Source organism: Nomascus leucogenys, chromosome 16 (genome assembly GCF_006542625.1).
Source record: "Nomascus leucogenys isolate Asia chromosome 16, Asia_NLE_v1, whole genome shotgun sequence".
Taxonomy (NCBI): Eukaryota; Metazoa; Chordata; class Mammalia; order Primates; family Hylobatidae; genus Nomascus; species Nomascus leucogenys.
The window spans coordinates 55,852,507-55,875,506 of record NC_044396.1 but is presented as its reverse complement, the minus strand read 5'-3'; the positions used below and the strand labels follow the sequence as shown (position 1 = coordinate 55,875,506).

The window sequence follows — 23,000 nt, the reverse complement described above, 5'->3', positions numbered from 1 at the left end:
GGCATAACTACCAAATCTGATACTGAACTCTAACTTCTTTCCTGACTAAAAGTAAATTTTGTGAACAAAAGGAGCTATTGGTTGGGCATTTGTAAGGTTTGGAAAGAAGATATACAGTATGCTTTTAGTCATTAAGCATGAATTTATTAGTAATAGTAGCCAAAGCACCAGGCAAAAGAGAAAAGAATAAAAGGAACTACAACCTGTTGGCTCCCCACAATAGGTCAATTTCAATTGTTTATTCAGTCCAGTACTTGTGAGTGAAAGAGGCATCAAAGAATATAAGATTTTTATTTGTTTTCATTACCACCTTCTTCAAAGATTACAGACAGGCAACCGGGCACGGTGGCTCACGCCTGTAATCCCAACACTTTGGGAGGCCGAGGTGGGTGGATCATCTCAGGTCAGGAATATGAGACCAGCCTGGCCAACATAGTGAAACCCTGTCTCTACTAAAAATACAAAAAAATTAGCCAGGCATGGTGGTGGGTGCCTGTAATCCCACCTACTTGGAAGGCTGAGGCAGGAGAATCGCTTGAACCCAGGAGGTGGAGGTTGCAGTGAGCTGAGATCATGGCACTGCACTCCAGCCTGAGCAAAAAGAGACTTCTGTCTCAAAACAAAAACAAAAACAAAAAACAAAGATTACAGATAGGCTTTACCTTGTCTGTGATGAATTAATTACTCATAAATTTATTGAATTTATTTTTAACACACGTTAACTTCCTGATGAAATGCATTCCAAAACTTAATATTCTATTATGTGACCTAATGCTTTAGTATTTTGTTTTATTCTTCCTAACCCTGCCTCTCTAAGCTCCACAAAAAGCTATCTTATGTGGTTAATTTTTAAACAAATGGAGTCTATATTCCTATTATCCTTTTTTTTTAGTCTGATATTATCGATTTGTTACTCAAAAAATCTTATTTCTGACTGGATTCAGACTTAGAAGTAGAAGCTTGCAGAGAGGAAAGTCTGCATTTCTTAGCAATTTGTTCCTGACGCTTCTGTTTAGCCTCCTTCATTCTCTTGGCCAAAAGTTAAGCATATTCTGCAGCCTCTTCCTAACTTTTCTTAGTATGCTGCTTCTCCAGAGCAATATGCCGCCATTTGTGCTGCAGGACACATGGAGTAATAAGACGCTGAATTTTGGGTGCTTTGGTCCTAGGTTTCTTACCTTCTTTGTTTAAAGGCTTTCTTACAACATACTGGTGGACATCACCTTCTTTAGAGAGATTGAAAAGTTTGTGGATTCTGCTAGCTCTTTTGGGCCCCAGGCGACGAGGCACCATAGTTATCAGTCAATCCAGGAATATACTTATCTCCTTTTTTTTTTTACAATAACCAAGTTAGAAAGCTCCGATTGGCATCCACAATGCAACCACGAACTGATTTTCTCTTTCTTTCTCCAGTTTTCCTTGGTCTGTAACAGGAATGCCCCTTACTCATTAGCAGGCAGACACAGCCATGAATCAAGACACCTGCTTCATGGGGAACCATTGTTTGTCATTCCCACCACTGATTAGGACCACATAACCCTTACATTCTTCAACCAGAGCATCAGCAGCAACTTCTGTGGCCATATCCTTCTCATAAAAAGTGCAGAGTTTGTGTTTATCGTCCACTTCAATGAGTTTCTGGCAGTCAGTGGCTGGAAGGAGATGTCCAGCTTCATCTTGAAGTAAGTGAATGCCTCCGATGTACCACGAAAAAGAGCCCATTATTCATTTTATTTAGTCATTCATTCACTCATTTTTAAAAAACTCTATCTCCACTGGTTATCTATTTTTTCATATACCTTGACCATTATAACTGCCATTTGGGGAACTTTCTTGATCTCTGAAGTCACTGTGTAGCAGATACTACCAGCAACCCAACCACATTGCCTCATCATTCACCATTCCCTACATAACAAAATCTGCTGACTGTAAGTGTTTGTTACACTCTGCCTGAGTGTTTTCTCTAGCCAGTGAGTTTCAGAGAGTTAACAATTCCCAGGATCAACCCTGGACCAACAATAAAGGAGAGCTGATAAATTAAATACTCCAACTTCCTTGTCCTCTACATAGGATAACTCTGAGGTCTTTCTACCCAGTCTCCCAGAAGAAGTCCCCACGAGATTAAGATGATTGTTTTCCCCAAAGACAGGATTACATGTACTGTTCCCTTTTACTACTTTGCAAAAGAACTGGTGCACTCATTGTTTTCTTTTTCTGTCAAGATCTAGCAATGTATCGGAGTGGTGACTTTAGGCACCATCTAAAATGACTCCCAGTGGTCCTACTTGTTAGAACTGATACCCAAGAACTTACCATACTATATGTACAATTTAGATTTGTTTCTGCAGGAATGCATGACTTTGTACTTATTCAACACAGAAATGTACCTGCTACTTCTGGGCAACAGAAATAGTATAAACCAGGTTTAAATTTATCTTTATTCAAACAGAAAAATAAGGTGTAGAAAAGTAGGCCAGGCATGGTGGCCCACACCTGTAATCCCAGCACTTTGGGAGGCCGAGGTGGGCAGATCACGGGTCATGAGATCGAGACCATCCTAGCCAACGTGGTAAAACCCCGCCTCTACTAAAGTACTAAAAATTAGCCAAGCATGGTGGTGCACACTTGTAGTCCCAGCTACTCGGGAGGCTGAGGCAGGGGAATCGCTTGAACCAGGGAGGCAGGGATTGCAGTGAGCCAAGATCGTGCCACTGCACTCCAGCCTGGTGACAGAGTGAAACTCCATCTCAAAAAAAAAAAAAAAAAAAAAGAAAAAGAAAAAGAATCTTCCCATCAAAATCCTTTATTCTCCTTCCAAAGGTAGGAAATATAAGTGCCCTATGCACTATTTTAAGTATCACACTTTGAACAAGAAGAAGCCCATGGAACTGAGCCAAAATAGTTACAACAGAGTTAGCACATGGATATATCAAACTCATAAAATCCTTCACTATAAACCTGATGTCGGATCTGCATATACTTGCTTGAAAACCCACATCATCCTTTAGCCCAAGATAGAACCTTTGGAGATATTGTTAACCTTCCCCATTATCTTAACTCCCACTTCCACCTAGTCCCATCAATCCAACCTCTATAAAGTGTCTTATAGCCATCTCTTCTTCATTCCCATTAGTCCAATGCCAGTCTGTCTTTCCTTTGACAAAAACCCTGTTTTATTTCACTTCTTTATGCTGGGAAATCTATCTGACAACCTAACACTCCCACATCAAATCTAAGATAGTTCAAACCTATGATAGGTCAAGTCCTGAACATCACATACAGTATTTATGTAAAACATGAATGTTTACATTACTTAGACAACTCACCATTGCCTAAACATTTCATGTATTGTTATCTCTGTTTGGAATGAAGACTAAAGGTAATACATTTGCCTAAAGATTAAACAAAATGTTTACCTGTCTGAAGCTATGTCACTGGCAATGTGATGCTTCACGCCTGACCCATTTTTAATAGAATCCTGTCTTGTGAGCCCATGAGATCGACTTTTCTCCACTGCAGGTACAGATAAGTCACCTGAGGGTCCTTGGAACTGGGTCTGCTCATGTAGTTTTGGTTTCTTCTCCTGAGGTGCCTCCTCATTTCTTAGCCCTCGAAGAACCTTTTGATCAGGTTGCTGTGGTGTATTAGATCCACTATTATAAAACCATGCTCCTGATTTAGTGAGGATTTCTTGTTGTTTTCGGCACAAATTACATACCCACATAACCTGCACATGAAGACATAGGGGGAAAAATTAGTGTTCCCAAAAGTTAAAAACAAACAAAAAGAGACAAAAATTCAAGCAAACAAAAAATTACGTGGTTATCCTTCTGAAGTTAAAATATAATCCTAATTAACTGCTACTGTAAATTAAATATATGCTTTCTTTTAATTTTTCTGAATAATTCTAATGAAATAGTCAACATTTATTGACCACAGAGATAGCAAACTAGAGTCCTAAATTGCTGATTGTTCATTTGTATTATTTAATTAGTTTTATTTAAATTACAGGTATTGTGTAATACACAGAAAATAGATTTTGACACTAGACAGCTGGGTTTAAATACCAACTCCAAAATTAGAAACTTTGCAACTTTCAACAAGGAACTGAATCTTCATATCTATAAAACTTAGTTTCCTTAAAGATAAAATAGGGAAATAAAGATGATAATTTCCCTGTATTTTGAGGTTGAATATTAGAAATAATTTATTTAAAATATCTAGAATATTACTTGTTATAAAGAAAATTAGCTGTTAGTATCAGGTTAACATTCTGTCAGCAATTATATTTTTAAGGGGGCTTTTATTTTTTTCAAGTAGCACCTGATGGCTAAAATAAAGTCACAAGCTTTGTTGATCCTATATAAAAAACCGATTAATTGCTAATAATTTATACTAATGCATTTGATGTTTTCATTGTGGCAAAAGACACAACAAAAAATTTGCCATTTTAACCATTTTTAATTGTACACCTCAGTAGCAGTAAGTATATTCACATTGTGAAACACATCTTCAAAATTTTCCTTGCAAGATTGAAACTCTACACCCACTAAACAGCAACAGCCCTTTTCCTCTCCTCCAACCTCAGCACAACTATTCCATACTCAATTTTTCAACAGATATATTTTTCAGATTCAAGAAATCTAAACATATTGTAATTAATATCTCTGTGGCCAGAAAGCCCTTCACCCTTTTCTGAAAAATCCTTTTCAATTAATCATTTAAAAAGTCGTATTATCATAAAATAACCGTTCATAATTCAAGTGTGTGAGTACTAATGTTTTGTTCATGTCAAATACTTACTCTTACAGAACTCTCCAGGTTGCTAAACATTTTCTCACATAAAATAAATTACAACAGTATAGATAATCACAGTAAAAGGTTCAATATAGTGTTTTCAACTGACACAAAAATGTTTTTGTAAAATATCATGTAGATTTTTTACCTTATTGCCCATTATTCCAGTTCATAGTTTGTACAGATCTTATCACACAACATTGTACTTGCTCATTTTTATTATTTTGTTCTTTCGTTGAATTGTATGTACATTTCTTTTCTCCCCAATTAAATTTGAAGCTTATTGAAGGCAGGAACTACATCTTCTACTAGCATAATAAAACCTTATAAATTATAGAATAGTAAGATATAATAAATGTTTGCTAAGTTTAGGTTGTTTAAAATTCTTCTGGGGGAATATGGTAATAATATATTAGATATTATTAAGCCAAGATGTATGTTCATTAATTTCCTAAAGAATTAGTCATAATATCAATATATGTACGTATTTTATTTTTATAAGTATTTTGATGTGAAAACACCATTATCTCACTGATATTAAAAAGAATATGCCTCAGTTCAAATTTCTTTTGCTATAATTGGTTTGAATAGACATGAAATATAGGTAACCCATCAAGTCTCAAAAATCAAAATTTGAGCCAGCATCTCAGCCCTTTGATGCCATCTTGTGACAAACACAGGTACTGCAGATCTCTTTTAAAAAGTCACGCAAAACAGACCATAAAATAATGTAAAAATAAATGAAGTTTGAATTTTAACTTTTCTGTTTTAAACAAGTTGTTATTTATGCTTCAGTGATAATCTATTCTAGATTATTATAAGATACAAATTTATCTGAATTAGGTCACACTCAGAGTACTAAAGAAGAGCATTCTTTCGTGTCTGGTAATTAACAACAGAAATGAGAGCTTGTGAGACAGACAATTATCCAATCACTATCATCTGCAGAAACAGCATTTGCTGCTTTTTAACAGTTGAAAAATAAAATTTTTCACAAGGTAAGCAGGTTACTTAATGTATTTTAGAGCAGAGCTTCTCAAAGAATATCCCTGGGAGAATAGCATCAGTATCACCAGAAGTGCTGATTCCCAGGTCCCACCCCAGACTTACTGAATAGGAAACTCTGGGGCAGTGCCCAGCAATATTTTTTCCCCAAACCCTCCAGGTAATTCTGATATTTGCTAACATTTGAGAACCACCAGTCTATGGCAGAGATTCCTAGTTCAATATATTAAATGGGTTACAAGTATGCTCCTCAGACTGGCTAAGACCAAAGGAGTTCATATTCAGCCTTGTCAGTTTACCTTAGTGTGAACTGCTGACTGTACAAGTAGTATTGTTTCTGTGGAGCCCAAAATGAGAAAAAGAATTGGAAACACTATCAGCTTAATTTTCCCCATCTGTTAATATCTAGTGAATATTAATATAAGACAGATGAGCATAAGGTATGAAGGATGATATCTGATTCCTATTAAAGACTCTCCTTGTGTTAATATCCTTCTCACATTGCCTGGGCTGTGCATACTGCTTGCTCCTTTTCTGACTAGATCATTTGTTCCTTCCTAAATCACTAGCTCCTATATCCTTCCCTTCCTCCCTTCCTCCCTCCCTTATCCTATATCCCTCCTTCCCTTATCCTATATCCCTCCCTTTCTCCCTTCTTTATTTCCTTCCTCTCTCCCTTCCTTTCTTCCTTCTTCTTTTTTTTTTCCTTGAAACAGGTCTTACTTTGTCACCCAGGCTGGAGTTCAGTGGCACAATCTCAGTTCACCGTAGCCTCAACCTCCCAAGTTAAAATGATTCTCCTGCCTCAGTCCCTCAAGTAGCTGGGAGTATGGGCATGTGCCACCACGCCAGTTAATTTTTGTATTTTTGTAGAGATGGGGTTTCACTATGTTGCCCAGGCTGGTCTTGAATGCCTGAGTTCAAGCAATCTGCCCACTTCAGCCTTCCAAAGTGCTAGGATTATAGGTGTGAGCCGCCATGCCTCTTAGTATTTTCTTATTCATATATTGACACCCTGGTTACCTTTCTTTTCTTCTTCTACCATCTCCTCCTACTCTTGGATTAATAGTTTATTAATCCTTTAAGCTCAGGAGTTCCAAATCTACCCACATCAAGTACTGTCATGTGCTGCATAACAATAGTTCAGTCAACAAAAGACCACATATAGAAGGGTGTTTCCCTAATATTATAATACCGTATTTTTACCATACCATTTTTACAGTATTATAATACCATATTTTTACCATGCCTTTTCTATATTTAAATATGTTCAGATACATAAACAGTTTTCATTATGTTACTACTGCCTACAATATTTAATACAGTAACATGTTGTACAGGTTTGTAGCCTAGGAGCCACAGACTATATCATCTAGCCTAGGTGTGTAGAAGGCTATACCATCTAGATTTGTTTAAGTACACTCCATGATGTTAGCATGACAAATTGCCTAATGATGCACTTCTCGGACTGTATCCCCATTGTTAGCAACACAATTGTAGTACAGAAAAACTGATACTTTCACTCATACCCCTTTACACAGATAGCAGCTTAGCTTATAAATTGGCAACGGTATTGAACTACCTCTCACAAACACAGAGGTAGTTCAATACCTCTCAGAAATACATATATGTTGTGAAATGATTTTTCATTAATTGGCTATGAAATGATTCATAGCTATTAGAGATAAATTCTGTGTCCATGGAATGAAATTTATCTAATTTGGCAATAAAGTCACAGGCCTTTTGCTAATAGTTCTATTAGCAAAATAGTTAATAGAACTAATAGTTATATTAACCACATAAGGAATGCCATCTAAAATATGTTAGAAATATATATGCCTATAAATCTCCCTGGTTAGAGACTATTAACTGACTCTCGTAATTACCAAAAACATCTAGAACCTGAGAATACAAAACATACAGCGTTCAAAATTATAAATTATTATTACCTTCAGTCCTAAATATGCCAAAATTTTAAAAATAATATAGAAATATTAAGAGATGGAATAATCTCTAATGACCCAAATTTTTCACTTACTACCATATGTTTTATTCCATAAACATTCTTAGTAGGGTTGAAAGGAAGGGAAAAAAACTAAGGAAAATACAAGTATCTTTTTTAAACCACAAAAATAATAACCATAACAGCTGCAGTGAATAGTAAAAGAAAGCAAAAAAAAAAAAAAAACACAAACTTACATTAGGTGTATACAACAATTGAGAGCAATCTAAAGGTCTGCAAAATACTATGATTTTCTTCTAAACAGGGACAAAAAAATAGAGTAATTCAAAAAAGGGAGGGATTATAGGTTAAAGACTTACACTAATGAGACCATAGGCCAAGCTCCTATGATCCAGCTAACTGCACAGAAAAAGGAATTCACTAGACTCTACCTCTAACCATTGCCAATCTGCTTATAAATATGCGTGCATTTGTCAGAGAGGAAATAAGGTAAAAGAGTATAAATTGATCAAGTAACCATTACATAAATAGAAAATTGTGAAAGATTCTGGCTAGCTATTCAACACCTTATTTCCTTTCCTCTTAGAAAACTACATTTTCCATGTTATCATGGGCAACCATGACCATAAAGTTATATTCTACCAATGAATTATAAGTGGAATGGGTGTGCCATTTTCATAAACTTTTAAAAATTCTCATGTGCTATCTTCATGCTGTTCAGCCAAGACCTTGGAGATAAGGAAGCCACAGGAAAAAAAGGAGCCTGGGAACCTGAATAATCACTAGGAGGAGAGCACTCAGCTGATCAGCTCACCAGTGTGGACTTCACATAGGTGAAAACCAAACTTCTACTAAGTTGAGCTTTAAAGATTTTTTGAGTTTATCTTCAATAATTGATGGCATTACCTTGACTAATTCACAGTCTTTTTAAAGTACATGCTTATTCAATGTGTATTACTAGCACAATCTTGTATGTGAAGAACAATACATTACTAGGGCATGAATATGAAAGAGCTTCGGTGTTGTTCACTAACTCATGAAAACAAATTGTGTGCTTTCTCCCTAACTCCACATTCCATGAAGTAATGTGGGTTAGCTTGAAATCAGCTGTGGTGGATGTATTTAAACTAAATAAATTGGAAAATGCCAAAAGTCAGAGATTTTTCTAAAAGAGAGCTGGTTGTTAGCACGTACGAACACACCAGTGACTATAACATATTCACTACATTCTACGAAAATAATAATATTACATTTAGTTTAGTAGATAAACTTAGATGAAACTGTAATTTGCCATAAAAATTAATTGAAATCATAAAATTCCAATTTATTTATAGATGGGCAAGTAAATATTAACACCAATTCATTATTTATTTACTTATACAATATTTACTAAATGGCTACTATATGCCAAATGCTATGCTAAGAGCTGGTGAATAAAGCTCAACAAATATACATTTTGCTACAGAGTATAAAGTGTAGTAGGGAGACAATAAGCAAACAAATAATTGCACAAATATTGTTATAATTATGATAAATGCTACAAAAGGAACGCAGTCCTACCATAGATCTTTCCCTCTGGCCCGCATTGTGTTTGGAAAAAAAACAAGGATGCAGAGATCTGCAAGAAGTCTGGAAATCCAGAGGCTCAACCAGAGCATTACCCTAAAGCATTCCCATGATCAGATCCATGGTGTCTGTGTCTCTAAAAAGGCAGAATTCAAGGGTAGCCTGAGCTACTAAACTACAAGCCCTCACCCAGCACTGCCATGGTGGATTTTGAAAGTAGACACATTGGCTCATATCCCAGAAGGTTAACATTTTCTAACAGGATTCCTTAGGCAATTAAGAGATATAGTCATCTGTAAATACTAAGATTCTGGATTACAAAACAAAAATCAGAAATTTTCTTCATCTGATGCCCCTGATACAAGCAGCAAGACTCCCAGATTTACCGTGAACTGTAATCACAGCATTTCTAGCAATAGTCACACTTACAGGCTGAAGCAGGAAAGTCTGATGGGTCTTCATTAAATCTCTTGGGATGCAACAGCACATCCTCCTGAGAGCTTTAACCTTAAGCATTTCCCAGTCTTAGCTGTTACAAACTCTTCTATGTTGGCTATCGTTGTGGCTTTGAAAAATTTACTCACAAAGAAAGGTAACTTATTTATTTCTCTATTTTTGATCTGATTTTTCTCAAAAGCACACTTGCCAGATTCTTCTTTAAAGCTACTCAGTAAATTGTAATCTAACAAATAATAGCTCCTTTGGACAAATTCTCTATTTCTGATATTTCTGCTCCTTTTTTGGCTGCTCTCCAAGAAAGTATTCAGGTGTTCTGTGAGGCTTATGCTGCCACACAACCTGCAGCTCATCCAATCGATAGTCTGATTCTTCTCAACTTACACAGACTTGTACTTCTCAACAAACCTGATCTCACTTCGGTTCCCACCAGCACTGCCAAACTCTTAGTCCCTGAATGATCCTCTATTCCACTATGGCAAAAGCTGTCTATTCTGCCACTTCTTCTGCAAAGCCATCTCATCCCTCACTATAGATAGGTGTCATGTCTGGGACATGTAGTTATGCTCATGCCACACTAGAACAAAGGACAGTTCTGGAAGTCAAGGCTGGCCTTTTATTGGCCTTTTTTTTTTTTTTTTTTTTTTTTTTTTTGAGATGGAGTCTCGCTCTGTCGCCCAGGCTGGAGTGCAGTGGTGCAATCTCTGCTCACTGCAAGCTCCGCCTGCCAGGTTCATGCCATTCTCCTGCCTCAGCGTCCCGAGCAGCAGGGACTACAGGCGCCCACCACCACGCCCGGCTAATTTTTTGTATTTTTAGTAGGGACGGGGTTTCACCGTGTTAGCCAGGATGGTCTCGATCTCCTGACCTTGTGATCTGCCCACCTCGGCCTCCCAAAGTGCTGGGATTACAGGCATGAGCCACTGCACCTGGCCTTCTTGGCCTTTCTTAATCATGATGCACTGCCAAGTTCATTCTGAAGTATCTATGCCCCTGATGGATGCTAGGGCATCCCAAAGGGTGATTCCCTTCCATGGATCTCAAATAATAATAAAAGATGCCCTTCAATTTAACAAAAATGCATCCTCGTCCTGAGTCAAAGCCTGGAAAGAAGAGACTGGAACATACCTCTAATCATCTACTGGCCTCACCTGTCTTCTTTCTCCTCCCCTACAATGTAGAAGAATAGAAGAAGCAAGCTTTTCCTTGACTGTTCTTTTCTGTATACCTAACACTTTCCCCAGATACCCTCAGGCTTGAAGTAACGAGCTTCAGTCTTCCCATTTCATCGATTTCATCCATTAAGCCATCCATTGCCGTAATGGCAAAGGAGAAAAAAGATGCCAGCTTACTGATAAAAGAATCTAAGTAGGAAGGCAATTATAATATAATATACGCATTACACTGTGTTTTGAACATTGTCGGCTATGCTCAGAGATTAATATCTGCCTAAGAACAAAGTATGGACCAGATACATCTCGAGAAAGAGAAGTCCTGGTAGCTTCTGGTTTCTGGTAAAATGGCTGATTTCCCAGCTTTAGGCAGGAGTTGTGGGGTGGAAGGAGGAAGTCTGAAGAAGATGGAAAAGGAGGCCTGGGCTGATACTTAAAGAATGTTAAAAGTGGCCAAGTGTGGTGGTTCACGCCATAATCCCAGCACTTTGGGAGGCCGAGGTGGAAGGATCATGAGGTCAAGAGATTGAGACCATCCTGGCCAACATGGTGAAACCCCATTTCTACTAAAATTACAAAAATTAGCTGGGCGTGGTGGCACTTGCCTATAGTCTCAGCTACTCAGGAGGCTGAGGCAGGAGAATTGCTTGAACCTGTGAGGGAGAGGTTGCAGTGAGCCGAGATAGTGCCACTGCACTCCAGCCTGGCAACAGAGTGAGACTCTGTATCAAAAAAAAAAAAAAAAAAGTTAAAAGTGCAAGTTTTGAATATAGCAAAATCAACCGATAATAGCTCTCAAAAGAAACAGCACAACAGATCAAAGGTAGAAGGGCTTGGAGTAAATATCAGAAACTAGAAAACAGATGGTTTAGCAAGTCATAAGGAAAAAAGCATGGGACTGCTGAAAACAGAAACTGCTGCTAAGGTTGAACTTTAACACACTATTTAAAGCATGTTAGTATTAAGCTATTTCCCTTGAAAAGAAACAGATGGCAGTATCAGAATTATTGAGGGATTCATTCAGTATGTGGGTATGCTCCAAAGAAATAGCAAATGAAACTCAAACAAATTAGAGAACTGAGATGGATAAAATTGCTAAGTATTAATTTCTGTAAACTTACAATAAATAACTGGTTAAATCAGAAAACTGAAACAATCAGATAATTAAGTAGAAATTTTAACAGCTTCATAATTAGTATGATGAGTACATGTTCCAAGTTTTGACAATTTTAAATGCCAAATATTAATTAAAAGACAGGAAATGATAATAAAAACAAGCTGAAAATACAATCATACATTACGCCATGAAGTTTGTCTTACTAAAAATTTTAGATATCTACATTATTATTTATCAAAACAAAATACAAAATTGCAAAGAAATGCAATGTAACTTGCGCTTAAAGCCTCAGATAAATTATAATTAAAATTATAGTGAGTTTTACCACTTTGCCTAAATTTAAACTTTTAACCCTCTCTATTACTTTTCCCAAACTCTATTTTTATCTCTACTTATATAAGTCATTTGTTTTATGCCATGATATAAATCTAAACTTTTAACCTTTTTTCTGCTAAAAGCAGACATGTCTTTCAATAGAAAGACTGTTGTTTCTACACCCAGAATTTTAACTTATAAATGAATAAATAAAAATAAAAAAGAAATGAAAAGAAATTAGCAGAGCTAAAGCCTCGGGCCTACTATTTCCCCAGCCAAAAAGCAGGTACCAGTGAATAAGAGCACAGGTCTTGTGGTTTAACAGAACTAGAAATGCTGCACGTGAAATGAGAAACTGAAATTCATGTTCACGTCTTCATTAATAAAAAAAAGCTGAAAAAAATGCTGTGGAAATCTTCTCAACCTACAGCTTCCTAGAAGCTGTAGGCTTGGGCAAGTGGGACATACTTGTAACTCTGACACTGAACAAAGCCTCCACAGACTTGGTTTGTATATATTAATTTATAAGATCATTAATGTAAAATATCACTAATATATTAATTTGCAATATCACTCAATACCAAGATTGAGGCAAGACCACAGCTCATTAATGAATATCTGGTTCTGAATTGGAGATCCCAGAGACTGCATGAAGGCAATCATGAAATTATTAATAAGGAAGAAGTAAGTTTAGAGGAAAGAGGAAGGAAGAAAGAGAAGAAGAGAGAGAAAGACAGGAGGTCCTAGATAGTTTCACAGTTGACTTCTCCCAAACACTGAAGGAATAGCTATCTAAAACTTATTCAAAATATTATAGAAGGGGGAAAAACAGAAACTTCCATGACTCAAATTGCAAATTACCACAAACTGGTGGCTTAAAACAACAAGAAATGTATTCCCTCACAGCTCTGGGACCAGAAGTCCAATTTCAGTAACACCTGACCAAAATCAAGATGTCAACAGGGCCACGATCCTTCAGAAGGCTCTAGGGAAAACAAGTTTCTTGTCTCCTCTGGCAATCAGCTTCTGGTGAGTATCACCATACCTTGGCTTGTGGCCACTTCAATCCAATATTCGAGAACAGCATCTTCGAACTCTCTCTGTTAAATCTTCACATCGCCTTCTCCTCTGTTTTTGTGCACAGATACATAAGCACTGATGATACAAGGGATTGCATTTAGGGCCAACCTGCATAATCTCCCTATCTCAAGATCTTTACTGTATCACATCTGCATCTTTTTCGAGGAAAGGGAAGAGTTGGGGGCCATATAAGATAACATTCATAGGTTTCAGGAATTAAGACATGGTTATCTTTAAAGGGGCCATTTTTCTGCCTACCATAGACAAAATTAAAGTAAAATTATAGCCCAATAGCACAAGTGGAAATGAATGCATACGTCTTAAAAATGTGAACCAAATCCTTAATTTTATACAGCAAATACATATGAGAAAGAAATGAACAAAGACGAACCTACCATGACAAAGGGGAGATTATACCAAAGATGCAAGAATAGTTTAATTCATCAAATTAATCAAATTCATCAAATTAATTAAAATAGAAATAAAATGACCTTATCAATACATACAGAAAAACCATTCAGCATTCATAAAATGCAAGATTTATTTGTGTGAAAACAATATAAAATCTAGCAAACTAAATATTATAAAAATTAGCAATGCTTTAACCTAATAAAGGATACCTACAAAAACTCTATATCCTATTTTATATTTAAGAATCAAACGTAAGAGCGTTCCTTTTAAAGTAAGAAATGAGCTAAGGCTAAGGATTCCCAGTATCATCACCTCTGTTCTACACTGTATTGGAGATGCTAGCCAAGTAAATCTCTCCTGAATCTCTCTCTCTCTCTCTCTCTCTCTCTCTCTCACACACACACACACACAAGAAAGGATGAAATAAAACTGTCCTTATTTGAACACTATTTGATTGACAATGCCACTTGATTATGATAGAAAATCCAAAAATCTACAGCCAAAATATTGAGTAGTAACAGAGCTCAGTAAGTTTCCTGGATCAAACCATGATTAAGCAAAATAAACAGCATTTCTATACACCACCCATAACCAATTACAAAACATTAAATAAAATTTTTAAAGATGTCTGTTATAAAGAAAAATAACAGGCTGGGCACAATGGCTATGCCTACAGTCCTAGCACTTTGGAAGGCTGAGTGGGCAGACTGCTTGCGCTCAGGAGTTCGAGACCAGCCTGGGCAACATGGTAAAACCCTGTCTCTATAAAAAATTTAAAAATTAGCTGGGCATAGTGGCATGGCCCACCCCAGCTACTTGGGGGGCTGAGACAGGAGGATCACTTGAGCCCAGCAGGTCGAGGCTGCAGTGAGCCAAGATGTGCCACTGCACTCCAGCCTGGGTGACAAAGTGAGACCTGTCTTAAGAAAAAACAAAAAACAAAGAAAGAAAAAAAAGAAAGAAAAGAAAATAATATACAAGAGTCCTGCAAAAAAAAAAAAAAACTCTCCCAAGGATCCATTCCAAGATGGCCGACTAGGAATGGCTCCGGTGTGCAGCTCCCAGTAGGATCAAGGCAGAAGATGGGTGATTTCTACATTTCCAACTGAGCCTCTGCTGGTGATAGCCAGGCAAACAGGGTCTGGAGTGGACCTCCAGCAAACTCCAACAGACCTGCAGATGAGGGACCTGACTGTTAGTAGGAAAACTAACAAACAGAAAGGAGTAGCATCAACATCAACAAAAAGGACATCCACACCAAAACCCCATCTGCAGGACACCAATATCAAAGATCAAACGTAGATAAAACCACAAAGATGGGGAGGAACCACAGCAGAAAAGCTGAAAATTCTAAAAACCAGAGCACCTCTTCGCCTCCAAGGGATCACAGTCCCTCGCCAGCAATGGAACAAAGGTGGACAGAGAATGACTTTGATGAGTTGACAGAAGTAGGCTTCAGAAGGTCAGTAATAACAAACTCCTCCAAGCTAAAGGAACATGTCCTAATCCAATGCAAGGAAACAAAGAACCTTGAAAAAAGGTTAGATGAATTGCTAAATAGAATAATCAGTTTAGAGAAGAACATAAATGAACTGATAGAGCTGAAAAACACATCACGAGAACTTTGTGAAGCATACACAAGTATGATTAGCTGAACTGATCAAGTGGAAGAAAGGATATCAGAGACTGAAGATCAACTCAATGAAATAAAACAAGATTAGAGAAAAAAAGAGTGAAAATGAACAAAGCCTGCAAGAGTAAAGGACAATGTGAAAAGACCAAATCTATGTTTGACTGGTGTGCCTGAAAGTGATGGGGAGAATAGAATCAAGTTGGAAAACACTCTTCAGGATATTATCTAGGAGAACTTCCCCAGCCTAGCAAGGCAGGCCAACATTCAAATTCAGGAAATATAAAGAACACCACAAAGATACTCCTTGAGAAGAGCAACCCCAAGACACATAATCGTCAGATACACCAAGGTTGAAATGAAGGAAAAAACATTAAGGGCAGCCAGAGAGAAAAGGCGGGTTACCCACAAAGGGAAGCCCATCAGAATAACAGTGGATATCTTGGCAGAAACCCTACAAGCCAAAACAGAGTGGGGACCAATATTCAACATTCATAAAGAAAAGATTTTCCAACCCAGAATTTCATATCCAGTCAAACTAAGCTTTATAAGTGAAGCAGAAATCAAATTCTTTACACAGAGGCAAATTCTGAGAGATTTTGTCACCACCAGGCCTATCCCACAAGAGCTCTTGAAGGAAGCACTAAACATGGAAAGGAACAACTGGTACCAGCCACTGCAAAAACATACCAAATTGTAAAGACCATCGACACTATGAAGAAACTGCATAAACTAATGGGCAAAATAACCAGCTAGGATCATAATGGCAGGGTCAAATTCACACATAACAATATTAACCTTAAATGTAAAATGAGCTAAAGGCCCCAATTAAAAGACACAGACTGGCAATTTGGATAAAGAGTGAAGACTCATCAGTGTGCTGTATTCAGGAGACCCATCTCACGCGCAGAGACACATATACGCTCAAGATAAAGGGATAGAGGAAGATCTACCAAGCAGGTGGAAAGCAAAAAAAAAGCAGAGGTTATAATCCTTGTCTCTGATAAAACAGACTTTAAACCAACAAAGATCAAAAGAGACAAAGAAGGCCATTAAAGAATGGTAAAGGGATCAATTCAACAAGAAGAGCTAACTAAATATATATATATATATATATATATATATCCTAAATATATATATACTCAATACAGGATCACCCAGATTCATAAAGCAAGTCTTTAGAGACCTACAAGGAGACGTAGACTCCCACACAATAATAATGGGAGACTTTAACACCCCACTGTCAACAAGAGACAGATCTATGAGACAGAAAGTTAACAAGGATATCCAGGAATTGAATTCAGCTCTACACCAAGCGGACTTAATAGACAGCTACAGAACTCTCCACCCCAAATCAATAGATATACATTCTTCTCAGCACCACATCGCACTTATTCTAAAACTGACCACATGGTTGGAAGTAAAGCACTCCTTAGCAAATGTAAAAGAACAGAAATTATAACAAACTGTCTCTCAGACCACAGTGCAATCAAATTACAACTCAGGATTAAGAAACTCACTCAAAACCGCTCACCTACATGGAAACAGAACAACATGCTCCTGAATGACTACTGGGTACATAACGAAATGAAGGCAGAAATAAAGATGTTCTTTGAAACCAATAAGAACAAAAAACAACGTACCAGAATCTCTGGGACACACTTAAAGCAGTGTGTAGAGGGAAATTTGTAGCACTAAATGCCCACAAGAGAAAGCAGGAAAGATCTAAAATTGACACCCTAACATCACAATTAAAAGAACTAGAGAAGCAAGAGCAAATACATTCAAAAGCTAGCAGAAGGCAAGAAATAACTAAGATCAGAGCAGACTCAAGGAGATAGAGACATAAAAAACCCTTCAAAAAATCAGTGAATCCCAGGAGCTGGTTTTTTTAAAAGATCCACAAAATTGATAGACCGCTAGCAAGACTAATAAAGAAGAAAACAGAGAAGAATCAAATAGACGCAATAAAAAATAATAAAGAGGATATCACCACTGATCTCACAGAAATACAAACTACCAACAGAGAATACTATAAACACTTCAATGCAAATACACTACAAAATCGAGAAGAAATGGATAAATTGCTGGACACATACACCTTCCCAAGACTAAACCAGGAAGAATTTGAATCTCTGAATAGACCAATAACAGGCTCTGAAATTGAGGCAATAACTAATAGCCTACTAACCAAAAAAAGTCCAGGATTCACAGCCGAATTCTACCAGAGGTATGAAGATCAGCTGGTACCATTCCTTCTGAAACTATTCCAATCAATAGAAAAAGAGGGAGTCCTCCCTAACTCATTTTATGAGGCCAGCATCATCCTGATACCAAGCCTGGCAGAGACACACAAAAAAGGAGAATTTCAGACCAATATCCCTGATGAACAGCAATGCAAAAATCCTCAATAAAATACTGGCAAACCGAATCCAGCAGCACATCAAAAAGCTTATCCACCATGATCAAGTCGGCTTCATCCCTGGGATGTAAGGCTGGTTTAACACACACAAATCAATAAACATAATCCTTCACATAAACAGAAGCAACGACAAAAACCACATGATTATCTCAATAGATGCAGAAAAGGCCTTTTACAAAATTCAACAGCACTTCACGCTAAAAACTCTAAATAAACTACGTATTGATGGAATGTATCTCAAAATAATAACAGCTGACAAACCTACAGCCTATATCATACTGAATGGGCAAAAACTGGAAGCATTCCCTTTGAAAACTGGGACAAGACAGGGATGCCCTCTCTCACCACTCCTATTCAACACAGTGTTGGAAGCTCTGGCCAGGGCAATCAGGCAGGAGAAAGAAATAAAGGGTATTCAATTAGGAAAAGAGGAAGTCAAATTGTCCCTGTTTGCAGATGACATGATTGTATATTTAGAAAACCCCATCATGTCAGCCCCAAATCTCCTTAAGCTGATAAGCAACTTCAGCAAAGTCTCAGGATACAAAATCAATGTGCAAAAATCACAAGCATTCCTATACATCAATAACAGACAAACAGAGAGCCAAATTATGAGTAAACTCCCATTCACAATTACTACAAAGAATAAAATACCTAGGAATCCAACTTACAAGGGATGTGAAGGAACTCTTCAAGGAGACCTACAAACCACTGCTCAATGAAATAAAAGAGGACATAAACAAATGGAAGAACATTCCATGCTCATGGATAGGAAGAATCAATATCGTGAAAATGGCCATACTGCCCAAGGTAATTTATACATCCAATGCCATCCCCTTTAAGCTACCAATGACTTTCTTTACAGAAATGAAAAAAAAAACTACTTTAAGCTTCATATGGAACCAAAAAAGAGTCCGCATTGCCAAGACAATCCTAAGCCAAAAGAACAAAGCTGGAGGCATCACGCTACCTGACTTCAAACTATACTACAAGGATACAGTAACCAAAACAGCATGCTGCTGGTACCAAAATAGAGATATAGACCAATGGAACAGAACAGAGCCCCCAGAAATAATACCACACATCTACCACCATCTGATCTTTGACAAACGGAACAAAAGCAAGACATGGGAAAAGAATTCCCTATTTAATAAATGGTGCTGGGAAAACTGGCTAGCCATATGTAGAAAGCTGAAACTAGATCCCTTCCTTACACCTATACAAAAATTAATTCATGATGGATTAAAGACTTAAATGTTAGACCTAAAACCATAAAAACCCTAGAAGAAAACCTAGGCAATACCATTCAGGACATAGGCATGGGCAAGGACTTCATGACTAAAACACCAAAGGCAATGGCAACAAAAGCCAAAATAGACTAATGGAATCTAATTAAACTAAAGAGCTTCTGCACAGCAAGAGAAACCACCATCAGAGTGAAGAGGCAACCTACAGAATGGGAGAAAATTTTTATAATTTACCCTTCTGACAAAGGGCTAATATCTGGAATCTACAAAGAACTTAAACAAATTTACAAAAAAGAAATCAAACAACCCCATCAAAAAGTGGGCAAAGGATATGAACAGACACTTCTCAAAAGAAGACATTTGTGCAGCCAACAGACACATGAAAAAACGCTGATCATCATTAGCCATCAGAGAAATGCAAGTCAAAACCACAATGAGATACCATCTCACACCAATTAGAATGGTGATCATTAAAAAGTCAGGAAACAACAGGTGCTGGATAGGATGTGGAGAAATAGGAACGCTTTTACACGTTGATGGGACTGTAAACTAGTTCAACCATTGTGGAAGACAGTGTGGCAATTCCTTAAGGATCTATAACTAGAAATACCATTTGACCCAGCCATCCCTTACTGGGTATATACCCAAAGGATTATAAATCATGCTGCTATAAAGACACATGCACACATATGTTTATTGTGGCACTATTCACAATAGCAAAGACCTGGAACCAACCCAAATGTCCATCACTGATAGCCTGGATTAAGAAAATGTGGCACATATACACCATGGAATACTATGTAGCCATAAAAAAGGATGAGTTCATGTCCTTTGTAGGGACATGGATGAAGCTGGAAACCATCATTCTCAGCAAACTATCCCAAGGACAAAAAACCAAACACCACATGTTCTCACCCATGGGTGGGAATTGAACAATGAGAACACTTGGACACAGGGTGGAGAACATCACACCACAGGGCCTGTCAGGGGGTGGGGGGGAGGGGGAAGGAAAGCATTAGGAGAAATACCTAATGTAAATGACGAGTTAATGGGTGCAGCAAACCAACATGGCACATGTATACCTGTGTAACAAACGTGCACGTTGTGCACATGTACCCTAGAACTTAAAGAATAATAACAATTAAAAAAAACATTAAAACTATAAAAATTCATTGAAAGCCCTGAAAGAGGACTTACAGAAGTGGAGGGATTTACTATTTTGGCATGACTAGAAGAAATACTAAAAGGATGTCAGTCTGCCCAAATTAAATCTATAAAATTCAATGCAATTTTAATCAAAACTCCTAACATGTTTTCCATGGATTTTATCAAGCTGATTATAAAATAATCATGAAAGAACCAAAGATGAGAAGAATCATGATAGTTCTCAAGAGAAATAGCAGTTTAAGGCGGACTTGCGCTTCTTATTGCAAAGTGACAGAAATTAAGATGGTGTGGGATTAGTTGAGAGATGCTAACTGGAACATGCAACATAATAGAAGCTCCAGAAGCAGACTCTCATATACGTCAGTGTTGATCTTACAAATCAGTGGAGAAAAAACGCACTATCAAATTCATATGGCTGGGACAACTGGTTGTCCCATTTTAGGAAAAAAAAGAGATTCCGACCTCACACCATATACAAAAATCAATTCAAAATGGATTAAACACTGAAACACGAAAGGCAAAACTTCAAAACTTTTAGAAAACAATGTCCAGAAAATCATTATGAAATAAAGAAAACAGAAGATTTCTTGACTCAGATACAAAAAGCACAAACTATAATAAACTGTAATTTTTTACTGCATTAAGATTTTTTAACACTTGTGAATAGTAAAATAATAAGATAAAGCAAAAAGAGTAAAAAACTTCTCTCACAATCTGGGAGGAGTGTTATTCCAATATAGAGTTAACAAATGATACTCATTTTGAGTATATAAAGAATTCCTATAGTTTAGTAAGAAAAAGACTACATCGGTCAAGGAATGAGTATGTAATTCCACAGAGAAGCCCAACTGGACTATATACAGGTGCTTAATAAATAGGTGCTTAATATCATCAGTCAGAAAATGCAAAATTAAATCAATGAGTTAACATTTCACATTCATCAGTTTGGCTGATTCATCATTTGTAATTTTGACAGCACCAAAAACTGGAGAAGAAGTGAAGCAACCAATGCAAACATTCCCCTCAGGAATGTAAATTATTTCTACCAGTTTAGAGAGCCATTCTGCAGTATCTAGTGAAACTGAAAACAGCTATCTATACTTTATGATCTAGAAATCTTACTTCTACCCTAGAAAAATTCTCAAGCAACCACAAGAAGCCATTAACAGAGATGTTCATTGAACATTGTCAATTTTACAAAAAAATTAGATAACCTGCATCAGCATGACAATGCATAAACTGTAGCATATTCATGCAACAGAATTATATTCAACATTCAAAAGGAATTAGATTTAGACAAATCTAAATTTTGAGACAACTCTCAAAATATGGAAAAACATATACAGTATGATAACATAATATAAAACTAAAAACCTTGTAAAATAGTAATATATATGGTTTAGTAGTCTATAAGCATAAAGTATACAAATAAAAACATGGAAGGAATAAGTATTCAAAATAATTGCTGTACTCCTAAAAAATACAAAACAAATACTATAGCAAAATGTTAACATACATATAATTGGTATTACTCTCTAAACTTTTTGATATATTTGAAATATTTCAAAATTTTAAAATGAGGGGTAAGGAAAAACAGTAGGAGGAGATGGGTATGTTTAACTAGGAATGTCCAACTAGGAACGAAGGATGGTTAATTGAACCTAATGGAAATATTTATTGATACTGATAATCACACTGGAAGTAAATGTGCATTTGACATAAATATATTAGTTAATCGAGAATTACTAAATTTTCATACAAATTTTACAAATACAATACAGCTTATTTTCAGGCCTTTCTTTGTGAAGTAGTGGGAATAAAGCGATCAGGTGATTACATAAATGTTAACCAATTCATTTTATAAATGTTCTGTTCTAAATGAAATTTTATCAAAAAACTAGGAAGTGGTTTCCAAAGTAAATGAGTCATTGGGAAGCATTTGATTGTTTATTGATTATTATCAGAATAGGTCATTGCTGCCTTCATAACAAATATACAATTTAAAAATCATATTTTGATGCAGAATTGCGTTCTAAGCTTAAATTCCTCCAAGTAATTTTTTTTTTTAAGACAGCTGTTAAAACAGTGGGTATATCCTACAAGACTAAGGAAACGGAACATTTCTGCAGTTATTAAGTTTTCCCACTAGTCTGTGCTATAGCACTTTTTTTCAATCTGGCCCAACTGGATTCACTGCATATTGGTATTACATTGTTAACCTATTTTTTCCCCTAAGAAACAAAACATTTCCATTAAAAATATAGTAACTTTAGCAAAACAAAAAGAATCAGTTCAAAAAGTATCATAATTCCCCATTACAAAATGTGGTGATATTAATTAGAAGAATTATTTTCCATTACATATTTACTGATTCAAAGATTAAACAAGACATAAATACAAATATACTATCAGTTGACAGTTTTCTTCTCCATTATATAGAAGAATTTGCCAGTTATGATGCTTAAATTACAAAATTATAAGTCATTTCATTTTAAAATATCTTAAAGCGTGTAATTGGATTGTTTGCAACTCAATAGATAAATATTTGAGGGGATAGAGACCCCATTCATTATTATGTGTTTATGATATGGTTTGGCTCTGTGTCCCCACCCAAATCTCACCTTGAATTGTAATAATCCCCACGTGTCAAGT

The 23,000-nt window shown here is 36.6% G+C and overlaps 1 protein-coding gene and 1 pseudogene across 33 annotated transcripts in view; both read right to left on the bottom strand.

Annotated features, from left to right (window-relative positions):
* Nucleotides 1-23,000, bottom strand: part of RIMS2 (regulating synaptic membrane exocytosis 2) — a 776,667-nt gene that overhangs the window by 508,007 nt on the left and 245,660 nt on the right. For all 33 annotated transcript variants that reach the window (XM_030795330.1, XM_030795305.1, XM_030795309.1 and 30 more), the window contains one exon: nt 3,417-3,727. In XM_030795330.1, coding sequence (XP_030651190.1) covers nt 3,417-3,727 — 311 coding nt within the window. The remainder of the gene's footprint in view (nt 1-3,416; nt 3,728-23,000) is intronic.
* On the bottom strand, nt 635-2,440 carry LOC100606257 (annotated as a pseudogene).